This window comes from Oncorhynchus nerka, linkage group LG4, assembly GCF_034236695.1.
Source record: "Oncorhynchus nerka isolate Pitt River linkage group LG4, Oner_Uvic_2.0, whole genome shotgun sequence".
NCBI lineage: Eukaryota > Metazoa > Chordata > Actinopteri > Salmoniformes > Salmonidae > Oncorhynchus > Oncorhynchus nerka.
The window spans coordinates 16948548-16961053 of NC_088399.1; the positions used below are offsets into that span (position 1 = coordinate 16948548).

Genomic DNA, 12506 nt, shown 5'->3' on the forward strand with positions numbered 1-12506 from the left:
GGACTGACTCACATGGTTGTGTGTGCATTTCCATGACTGTAGGGGTGTGTGCATGGTTCTGTGCATTTCCAAAAATATCTGAACTACTGACCTTTGGGGGCATGTTAGGGACAGGTGAAAGAGTTACCTTAGTGTAACTCCTTATGTTAAACTTTTAGGTTATCACATCAGGTTTATAGAGTAGATGGCCTAAATACAGGTCCAATATATCTATATATTCTAGGACTATTGTGTTGCTAACAGTCCAGCACCTTTTTAACTCCTTCCTAGCCTCTGCCGTGTCCCCAACCACCAGATGCATCCGGTTTTCAGGGGAAATAGAAAGAGAGCCTGTGATGAGACTTCCTCTTTTGGACGTTAACTAGGCGACACTCCATCTCAACTCCTCCTCCACATTTACTGGATTGGTTGAACAGTGCAGAAGGGAATCTCCAAACAGTTATTTTTTAATCTTCTGGCCAAGACCAGTATGTTTTGGTTTTGTCCTAGCACTACACAGCTGATTCAAATAACCAATTCATCAAGCTTTGATTATTTGAATCAGCTGTGTAGTGCTAGAGCAAAAAACAAAAAACTTGCAGCATGAGAGGGGGTCCCAGTACTGACTTTGGGAAACCCATTCCTCCATACAGAAACTTTCCAGATCCTTGATATCCTTAGTCTGCGCTTATGGACTGTCCTCTTCATTTCAAATCACTGGTTTTTAGTGGGGGTTCAAGTCTGGAGACAGATGGGCATTGCAAAATCTTGATTTTGTGGTCAATTAAGCATTTCTTTGTGGATTTTTGTGTGTGCTTGGAGAAGAAAGATTAGGCTGCAAGATCAATTTGCTGCCAAGTTTAAGCGTCCTGGCAGAGGTAACCAGGTTTTTGGCTAAAATGTCCTGGTACTGGGTAATGTTCATGATGCCGTTGACCTTAACAAGGACCCCAGGACGCAAAATAGTCAATCTTCCAGCAAGACAATAACCCCAAGCACCAATCAAAATCCACAAAAATCTACATTTTCAATGGCCATATTAGTCTCTGGACTTGAACCCCATTGAACTTGTAACCTGTGGTTTGAATTGAAGAGGACAGTCCATAAGAACAAACAAACGATGAAGGATCTGAAAATATTCAGTATGGGAGGAATGGTCTAAGATCCCTCCCAATGTGTTCTCCAATCTCAAAACATTTTAGAAAAGGCTCAGTGTTGTTATGCTCACAAGGTGAGGTATTGAAAACACCATCTTTTTTTAGAATAAAAAACATTACATGTTAAACAACATTTATTTATTTGACACAGTATTTTTTATCATCTTTATTAATGGTGACAATTTTGGACCAGACTATTTTTAGAACATTAGGTTTTATACTGTATTGAACAGTCTGTTGTTGGTAGCAAAAGGCATCAGAGTGAATTATAGTGCCAAGTGGAACTTGACTGCCATAAGCTAAATCGAGTGACAGCAATTTGTGTATAGTATTATATAGCGATACTTTGAGAATAAAAAAATTATAATAACCAGGGTCAGTCAGTAGACCCAGGAAACTAAGCTAATGTGGGTGTTTGCGAACTCAGACGTAAGACCATGAGCAATCCTTTAAACAATGGTTTGTTTGCCCTCGAAAAGAAGGAGACAGCTTTGACTGAACATCAGATAAAACTCAACCATGTGCACTAGCTGGCCATTTCTGCAAGCTGAAACCTAAAAAACAGACCAGGAGCAATTGACCAAAGTTAAGGATAAAACTGGACAGATGCCCACTAGTTTGTTTATAAAATAGTGAGTTTTCCAGATAATAGTCTAATTATTGAGGAAGTACAGAATTTCTGGGCAATAACAGAAATGAGTTCAAAGTCCAGTCTTAAGAACTATAGTGCCATTTTCTCACTCATCCCTTAGAATACATTTAGGTTAAGTTATTTTGACAACAAGCAAATATCAACCAAAGCATTAGCCTACATTCTAATAATTTTTGATGTCACTAATCTGGGCTTTCTTAGATTTTCTAGACATTTCTAGACTCTTCGTTCCACAGGAAGCGTCTGAGCCTTCTTTGAAGGATACCTGCCAAACCACTGACTTTAAATGAATAATCTAAAGAACCAGTTCAGACTCAGAGTCAAGTATAGTCTAGCGTCAGCTCCCAGGCTTCACTCACATACAGAAGGGGAGGTCAAAGCCTGTGGCAGAGGCTAAATGAAGTCTGACTACATAGCCACTGGATAGAGTTTGGAAGAACATGAATTAAAGACAAACTCATGGTTATGAAATGAATTGTCTGAAATATTTTGTTGGCATAAATCATTAAGGCCATATTTGACCCCTATGAAAAAGCAAATGACAAAATAAGGACAGTGCATGAAGCACATTAAAAAGCTAGGTCCTAGGGGGTTCAAAGGACAATGCCTTGCTGACAGATTATATATAACAAGAAAGAGTTCATTAAAATTCGTATGAATTTACAATAATTTCCAAGTTATTACTCAGAGGCAGAGAGCCTGTCTACAGACTGGCCACTCACACAATCAATCAAAAAGCACATTCTACAGCTGTAGGGCTGTCTGCCAGTCTTGCCATATGAATGAAAGTTGCTGAATGAAATACCGAAATGCCAACGAATGCATTCAAGTGTTATTGCTATGATCACATAAACAGAATTATACAGCTATAAAAAGATTCCAGATTTAAAAACAGCATATCTACCTTCCGCCAGTTTCGATACGTAGAAAATTCCTGAGAAGGAAGAAATATGCTCAGTTTGAAGAGAGACTTGAGTTCAGCTGGTAGTCCATTTGATTCAAAATACTCAAATTCAGTGTGTTCTGAGTTTGGAAAGGGCACACACAGGCACACGCACAACATGCTTCTCTTAGGTAAGTGTAAAATATAAATAAATAAGTTACATAGAAAAAAAAAAGTTTGCTCGCTCTGCAGTGCAAAGCTAAAATGCTGGTAGGTAGAAGACACATATGGGATAAAAGGACTCAAAAAAGGTTCCTCCCACAGAGGCTGGTAGGACCAAGGAGCAATCTCATTGGATGCCACAACATCCCGCCCTCTTACTATCTTTACACCACAGGCTGTCAATATTTCAAGAGAACCAAACAAGACTGCAGTCCAACAAAGGAGCCCTCCCATTTAGCCCCCAACAAATGGCCCCTTCATGAAAAAAATGACTTGTGCACTTGAATGAAATGAAGGAACCAGAGGTGAACTTTCCAGAAAACCCTTTAAAGCTCCTTTTTCTTTCAGTACAAATGCTTCTTATGTGTAATTAATTACAACGGCTTAAATACACAAGTCACATCCTACCGTACTGGAATGTGACCAACTGCGGCAATATTAGGCATCTTCCTCTTCCTTACACAGAGGAAATCATGAGATCATCAGCATTACAAGGAATCAGATCTTGGGACCGAAACTGTGGTGCACTGTATGATCAACACATTTAACTGGGTTATTACAGAGAAGTGTTACCCAACCCATTATATCAAGGAGGATTTGATATTTAAACTAGCTGAAGTTTGACATTGATGACCATCTCCTACAGTTCAAGGACATGCACAAAATCTGTGTTTCACTAAAGTGCAGTTGTAATTGTGGAGCAACTTTGAAATGTCTAACATCTTCCTTTCAAGACATTTGACAATTTTTATGTCCAACAAGATGGCTAATACACTGGATATTAGTCATCTTGTTAGAAAAGGAAAATGGCCCACTGATGTGCTCAGGAACTTTGGCGACACAATACCACACCATTAGCATTGATGACAAATTTTATGAGACTGACTGCAGTAGACCATCACAGCTAATACGCTACCACTACGCTAATACGCTAACCACTAACCCAAGGAGTGCTAGCAGAAGCACAAATGCTAAACCAAAGTGTAGTCAAGAGGGATTACATTTGACATTTTAGTCATTTAGCAGACTCCCTTATCTAGAGCGACTTATAGGAGCAATTAGTGTTAAGTGCCTTGTGCATTGACAGTTTTCACCTAGTCGGCTCAGGGATTCAAACCAGTGACCTTTCGATTACTGGCCCAATGCTCTTAATCACTAGGCTACCTGCCTCCCAAGGGATGAGGTTGGTGGATTTATTAAGTTTAGCCTATTTGAACTTAGTAGCTTACTCTTGAAATGTATACAGGTAGGCTTACAAATGGGCCCTTTAAGTAGAAAACTTAAGTAAAAAGCAGCATGAAACTTCCCCTTCTGAAGAAAGAACATGTACCTGTAGAATTAGGACTAAACGAGAGGTTATCACCATTCCAGACTGTATTGTGTGTCAGTAATAGAGATCACCATTGACGTAATAGTCTGCTCCAGTAAAGTGTCTTCTGTCAACGATAGAGGTGGTGAGAGTGAGGAGTGATTCAATTACAGGCACAGGAGATTGGAGAGTCCCAGAGACTGCCGGGTGCCTGACTGCAGCAAGCTTGTAAAACCCACACACTTGTCCACTGCCTGCTAGAGGAACCACCTATCCCACTGAAGGGGTGGGGGTGGGCAGAGGGGAGTCAGAAGGGGGCATCACCCAAGCAACTCTTGGGTGACCGCCAGGTACCTAGCTCTCGGACTTCCCATTTCACTTGGCCAGCTATTTCTGGGTGAGTCAAAATCAAATCAAATCAAATTTTATTTGTCACATACACATGGTTAGCAGATGTTAATGCGAGTGTAGCGAAATGCTTGTGCTTCTAGTTCCGACAATGCAGTGATAACCAACAATTAATCTAACTAACAATTCCAAAACTACTGTCTTATACACAGTGTAAGGGGATAAGGAATATGTACATAAGGATATATGAATGAGTGATGGTACAGAGCAGCATACAGTAGATGGTATCGAGTACAGTATATACATATGAGATGAGTATGTAGACAAAGTAAACAAAGTGGCATAGTTAAAGTGGCTAGTGACATAAGAATGCAGTCGATGATGTAGAGTACAGTATATACATATGCATATGAGATGAATAATGTAGGGTAAGTAACATTATATAAGGTAGCATTGTTTAAAGTGGCTAGTGATATATTTACATCATTTCCCATCAATTCCCATTATTAAAGTGGCTGGAGTTGGGTCAGTGTCAATGACAGTGTGTTGGCAGCAGCCACTCAATGTTAGTGGTGGCTGTTTAACAGTCTGATGGCCTTGAGATAGAAGCTGTTTTTCAGTCTCTCGGTCCCAGCTTTGATGCACCTGTACTGACCTCGCCTTCTGGATGATAGCGGGGTGAACAGGCAGTGGTTCGGGTGGTTGATGTCCTTGATGATCTTTATGGCCTTCCTGTAACATCGGGTGGTGTAGGTGTCCTGGAGGGCAGGTAGTTTGCCCCCGGTGATGCATTACATTTACATTTAAGTCATTTAGCAGACGCTCTTATCCAGAGCGACTGCGTTGTGCAGACCTCACTACCCTCTGGAGAGCCTTACGGTTGAGGGCGGAGCAGTTGCCGTACCAGGCGGTGATACAGCCCGCCAGGATGCTCTCGATTGTGCATCTGTAGAAGTTTGTGAGTGCTTTTGGTGACAAGCCGAATTTCTTCAGCCTCCTGAGGTTGAAGAGGCGCTGCTGCGCCTTCTTCACGACGCTGTCAGTGTGAGTGGACCAATTCAGTTTGTCTGTGATGTGTATGCCGAGGAACTTAAAACTTGCTACCCTCTCCACTACTGATCCATCGATGTGGATAGGGGGGTGTTCCCTCTGCTGTTTCCTGAAGTCCACAATCATCTCCTTAGTTTTGTTGACGTTGAGTGTGAGGTTATTTTCCTGACACCACACTCCGAGGGCCCTCACCTCCTCCCTGTAGGCCGTCTCGTCGTTGTTGGTAATCAAGCCTACCACTGTTGTGTCGTCCGCAAACTTGATGATTGAGTTGGAGGCGTGCATGGCCACGCAGTCGTGGGTGAACAGGGAGTACAGGAGAGGGCTCAGAACGCACCCTTGTGGGGCCCCGTGTTGAGGATCAGCGGGGAGGAGATGTTGTTGCCTACCCTCACCACCTGTGGGCGGCCCGTCAGGAAGTCCAGTACCCAGTTGCACAGGGCGGGGTCGAGACCCAGGGTCTCGAGCTTGATGACGAGCTTGGAGGGTACTATGGTATTGAATGCCGAGCTGTAGTCGATGAACAGCATTCTCACATAGGTATTCCTCTTGTCCAGGTGGGTTAGGGCAGTGTGCAGTGTGGTTGAGATTGCATCGTCTGTGGACCTATTTGGGCGGTAAGCAAATTGGAGTGGGTCTAGGGTGTCAGGTAGGGTGGAGGTGATATGGTCCTTGACTAGTCTCTCAAAGCACTTCATGATGACGGAAGTGAGTGCTACGGGCGTTAGTCGTTTAGCTCAGTTACCTTAGCTTTCTTGGGAACAGGAACAATGGTGGCCCTCTTGAAGCATGTGGGAACAGCAGACTGGTATAGGGATTGATTGAATATGTCCGTAAACACACCGGCCAGCTGGTCTGCGCATGCTCTGAGGGCGCGGCTGGGGATGCCGTCTGGGCCTGCAGCCTTGCGAGGGTTAACACGTTTAAATGTCTTACTCACCTCGGCTGCAGTGAAGGAGAGACCGCATGTTTTCGTTGCAGGCCGTGTCAGTGGCACTGTATTGTCCTCAAAGCGGGCAAAAAGTGATTTAGTCTGCCTGGGAGCAAGACATCCTGGTCCGTGACTGGGCTGGGTTTCTTCTTGTAGTCCGTGATTGACTGTAGACCCTGCCACATGCCTCTTGTGTCTGAGCCATTGAATTGAGATTCCACTTTGTCTCTGTACTGACGCTTAGCTTGTTTAATAGCCTTGCGGAGGGAATAGCTGCATTGTTTATATTCGGACATATTACCAGACACCTTGCCCTGATTAAAAGCAGTGGTTCGCGCTTTCAGTTTCACGCGAATGCTGCCATCAATCCACGGTTTCTGGTTTGGGAATGTTTTTATCGTTGCTATGGGAACGACATCTTCGACGCACGTTCTAATGAACTCGCACACCGAATCAGCGTATTCGTCAATATTTCCATCTGACGCAATACGAAACATGTCCCAGTCCACGTGATGGAAGCAGTCTTGGAGTGTGGAGTCAGCTTGGTCTGACCAGCGTTGGACAGACCTCAGCGTGGGAGCCTCTTGTTTTAGTTTCTGCCTGTAGGCAGGGATCAGCAAAATGGAGTCGTGGTCAGCTTTTCCGAAAGGGGGCGGGGCAGGGCCTTATATGCGTCGCGGAAGTTAGAGTAACAATGATCCAAGGTTTTACCACCCCTGGTTGCGCAATCGATATGCTGGTAAAATTTAGGGAGTCTTGTTTTCAGATTAGCTTTGTTAAAATCCCCAGCTACAATGAATGCAGCCTCCGGATAAATGGTTTCCAGTTTGCAAAGAGTTAAATAAAGTTTGTTCAGAGCCATCGATGTGTCTGCTTGGGGGGGATATATACGGCTGTGATTATAATCGAGGAGAATTCTCTTGGAAGATAATGCGGTCTACATTTGATTGTGAGGAATTCTAAATCAGGTGAACAGAAGGATTTGAGTTCCTGTATGTTTCCTTCATCACACCATGTCTCGTTAGTCATGAGGCATACGCCCCCGCCACTCTTCTTACCAGAAAGATGTTTGTTTCTGTCGGCGCGATGCGTGGAGAAACCCGTTGGCTGCACCGCCTCGGATAGCGTCTTCCCAGTAAGCCATGTTTCTGTGAAGCAGAGAACGTTGCAGTCTCTGATGTCCCTCTGGAATGCTACCCTTGCTCGGATTTCGTCAACCTTGTTGTCAAGAGACTGGACATTGGCAAGAAGAATGCTGGGGAGTGGTGCGCGATGTGCCCTTTTTCGGAGTCTGACCAGAACACCGCCTCGTTTCCCTCTTTTTCGGAGTCGTTTCCTTGGGTTGCTGCATGCGATCCATTCCGTTGTCCTGTTTGTAAGGCAGAACACCGGATCCGCGTCGCGGAAAACATATTCTTGGTCGTACTGATGGTGAGTTGGCGCTGATCTTATATTCAGTAGTTCTTCTCGACTGTATGTAATGAAACCTAAGATGACCTGGGGTACTAATGTAAGAAATAACACGTAAAAAAACAAAAAACTGCATAGTTTCCTAGGAACGCGAAGCGAGGCGGCCATCTCAGTCGGCGCCTGAGTCACTTGGCTGGGGTCCAAGGGTAAAGGAAGAATGGCCGCTGACGAGAGGGGTCTTGGTATGGGGGGGTCTGTGTGTGTAGGTAGGACAAATCCACTGTTCAAAATAACGTACGCACATCCAGGAGCTGTTACACGTGCATGCAAGGATAATACCTGTACAGAGTTTAGATGCTGCTAGATCTTTAGATCCTAAAACATAGTAGATTGCTCCTAGATTCTAAAACCTAGTCATCCCTTTAGAGATCGGCTATAGACATTTACAAACAAACGTCTGGTCAAAGTCATTACGGCCATTAGGCTGTCAATGATTTGTAGGGTAAAACATTTCAGTCCCTTTTACTCTGCTTTGTCCAGAATTCACGTGGCTGAGATGTAATGCACCCTTTACACATAACACGCTTATTCAAAACCAGCCAAGTTGATTGGGTTAATACATTTAAAAATGCTGCTACAATGAAAATATTAAAACGCAACATGAGCAGCTTTAATATTGCAATTGAAAAATGAATTAGGCCCCAATCTATGGATTTCACATGACTGGGAATACAGATATGCATATTACCACAGATAAATAAAAAAAATAGGTGCATGGATCAGAAAACCAGTCAGTATCTTGTGTGACGCATCGTGTTGATTAGGCTGTTTATTGTGGCCTGTGGAATGTTGTCCCACTTCAATGGCTGTGCGAAGTTGCTGGATATTGGCAGGAATTGGGACACACTGTTGTACACATCAATCCAGGGCATCCCAAACATGCTCAATTGGTGGCATGTCTCGTGAGTATGCAGGCCATGGAAGAACTGGGACATTTTCAGCTTCCACAAACTTTGTGTACAGATCCTTGCAACATGGGGCCATGCATTATCATGCTGAAACATGAGGAAGGCGGCAGATGAATGGCACGACAATGGGCCTCAGGATCTCATCACAGTATCTCTGTGCATTCAAATTGCCATCGATAAAAAGCAATTATGTTTGTGTCCGTAGCTTATGCCTGCCTGTACTATAACGCCACCATGGGGCACTCTGTTCACAACATTGACATCAACAAACCACTCGCCCACACAACGCCATACACACAGTCTGCAATCTACCTGTTAACAGTTGAAACCAGGATTCATCCGTGAAGAGCACACTTCTCCAGCGTGCCAATGGCCATCAAAGGTAAACATGTGCCCACTGAAGTCGGTTAGATGCCGAACTGCAGTCAGGTCAAGAAGCTGGTGAGGACGACAAGCACGCAGATGAGTTCCATGAGAAGGTTTCTGACAGTTTGTGCAGATATTCTCTGGTTGTGCAAACCCATACTTTCATCAGCTGTCCGGGTGGCTGGTGTCAGATGATCCTGCAGGTGAAGAAGCCAGATGTGGAGGTCCTTGGCTGGCAAGGTTACACATGGTCTGCGGTTGGACGTACAGACAAATTATCTAAAATTACATGGCAGGTATGGCTGGGTGATATGGCAAAAACATGATGTCACAGTATTTTAAAAACACATTTTAAAAAAATTGACAATATTTTATGTTTTGGAATAAGTTCTACAATTGTTTTATGAGTAGTGTGTGCCCCTTGAGGGCCAACACACATTCTAAATGACTTCAATGGGTCTTTCTCCATTCTGATGGTTTTATACTGTTAAATTCAACTTCAACCCCAAATATTTTCAGCATTTTCAATTTTTGCATTTCCCGCACTCATTTGAGATCATTTTTACACTGCTACATAGGGGTGCGCGATATGGTCACACAATCTAGGCCTTATTTTACCAAATGTGGCAATTGCGATTTGACTTGCAATTTACAGCAAAACACTTCGGCAAACTGTTGGAATAATGGAAATAAAAGTATTATAATTATAGTTCGAATAATTATATATTATTATATATATTATTATATTATATATATTATTATATATAGTTTGAATAAAATAGTGGGCACTTTCAATACAGTGTGGATGGACATGACAACGACTGAAAATGCCAGGGAGGAGTTATTGTGACAGGGTAGGAACCAAAGTGTTGATAAGTGTTTCCTAGGGCACCCTATAATCTTTGGCTACACGGAATGTTTTCTCAGCTACTTCATGTAGCAACGTTCATGCTTTGCATATTCCTTTTTAAATTTAGAAGATACTGTTATACCAACATGCTGATTGAGGTCTACACTGTCACTGGTATTATCAGGATGTATAGCTAATTAAGTTTGCTCAGATTCAGTACATTTATTAGATAGCTAGTATGCCAGCTAACTAACGATTAGCATTTGCGACTAACAAGATTTAGGCCCAACTTGATAAGAAAAAAACAACTAGCTTAAGCTGTTTGCAGATGTAAGAAACAAATTAAGTGTAATTATAGAACACTAGGGGATTTATATTAAAATGGAAGTGTCTTGTGCTCGAGCAACAACAAAATGTGCCCATTGAGTGACAGGGGACGGGGATAGGTCTGTGTGGAAAGCAGCATGGAGTGAGTGAGAGATGACTCAAGTCGCTAACTATCAAAATGGGATGTTACACACGGAGTATCACATTTAACAAACCAAACACTCAAATACCGTTTTCGAAGGTAAAGTAAAAACCCCAACCGGTCCGCCAATACCAGTATTACCATCAATACCAGTTTAGTCAAATACGGTATACTGCCACGCCCTCGTTGGAGGGGGCTTATGGTAGAGAAATTAACATAAAATTATCTGGCAACAGCTCTAGTGGACATTCCTGCAGTCAGTATGCCAATTGCACACTCCCTCAAAACGACACATCTGTGGCATTGTGTTGTGTGACAAAACCGCACATTTTAGAGTGGCCTTTTATTGTCCCCCGGCACAAGGTGCACCTGTGTAATGATTATGCTGTTTATTTAGCTTCTTGATATGCCACACCTGTCAGGTGAATGGATTATCTTGGCAAAGGAGAAATTTTCACGAACAGAGATGTAAACAAATTTGTTCAAAATAAGCTTTTTGTGCGTATGGACAATTGTGATCTTTTATTTCAGCTTGTGAAACATGGGACCAACACTTTACATGTTATGTAAATATTTTTGTTAAGTGTATTTACAGTAGGACAAATGTGATTCCCTTGATATAAAGTTAAAGGAATATTAATACAAAAATGTCATGCTCTGATCCAGTGGAAAAGTGATAAAATAGGCCTACCTGATTACTTCTTATCAATGCTCAACTTGAACTGAAATAGGTTCCGGTACTCATTTGGGTGCTGGTACTATTTATATTTAGGTGCAATACTTTTCAGCAAGTATTTTATAAGAGGAGCAGGAGCTCAAGCAGTAGAAAATGTGAGGTGCCAGTACTCCGCTCTGGTGAGCTCCTGCCCAAGTCAAACACTGCTTCTTATCCCTTGCGAAAATAGCTACAGATGTGTCTGTCCCAAAGCTGGTGGTTCCTTTTAACATGAGACTTCAATATTCCCAGGTAAGACGTTTTCGGTATTATAGGACACTCTCTCTCTATACGATTTGTATTTCAAATACCTTTGACTATTGGATGTTCTTATAGGCACTTTAGTAATGCCAGAGTAACAGTATAGCTTCCGTCCCTCTCCTCGCCCCTACATGGGCTCGAACAAGGAACACATCGACAACAGCCACCCTCGAAGCAGCGTTACCCATCACTCCACAAAAGCCACGGCCCTTGCAGAGCAAGGGGAACAACCACTCCAAGTCTCAAGAGCGAGTGACGTTTGAAACGCTATTAGCGCACACCCTGCTAACTAGCTAGCCATTTCACATCGGTTACACCAGCCTAATCTCGGGAATTGATAGGCTTGAAGTTATAAACAGCTCAATGCTTGAAGCACAGCGAAGAGCTGCTGGCAAAACACACAAAAGTGCTGTTTGAATGAATGCTTACGAGCCTGCTGGTGCCTACCATCACTCAGTCAGACTGCTCTATCAAATCATAGACTTAATTATAACATAATAACACACAGAAATACAAGCCGTAGGTCATTAATATGGTTGAATCCGGAAACTATCATCTCGAAAACAAGACGTTTATTCTTTCAGTGAAATACGGAACCGTTCCGTATTTTATCTAACGGGTGGCATCCATAAGTCTAAATATTCCTGTTACATTGCACAACCTTCAATGTTATGCCATAATTACGTAAAATTCAGGCAAATTAGGCAGCCCAAACTGTTGCATATACACTGACTCTGCGTGCAATGAATGCAAGAGAAGTGACACAATTTCACCTGGTTAATATTGCCTGCTAACCTGGATTTCTTTTAGCAAAATATGCAGGTTTAAAAATATATACTTCTGTGTATTGATTTTAAGAAAGGCATCGATGTTTATTGTTAGGTACAGTCGTGCAACGAAATGCGCTTTTATTAAATAATCCCCCGTTTGGCGAAG

General features: G+C 42.7%; 1 protein-coding gene across 5 annotated transcripts in view; it reads right to left on the bottom strand.

Moving 5' to 3' along the window:
• Window positions 1–12506, bottom strand: part of slc25a25b (solute carrier family 25 member 25b) — a 55955-nt gene that overhangs the window by 19158 nt on the left and 24291 nt on the right. The window contains exon 1 of one of the 5 annotated variants that reach the window (XM_029648131.2): window positions 2693–2941. The exons of 3 other annotated variants lie outside the window; for them this stretch is intronic. In XM_029648131.2, coding sequence (XP_029503991.1) covers window positions 2693–2851 — 159 coding nt within the window. In that variant the 5' untranslated portion in view covers window positions 2852–2941. Of the gene's footprint in view, window positions 1–2692; window positions 2942–12506 lie in introns of those variants that run through there. One more of the 5 variants, XM_029648138.2, reaches the window with a different exon arrangement.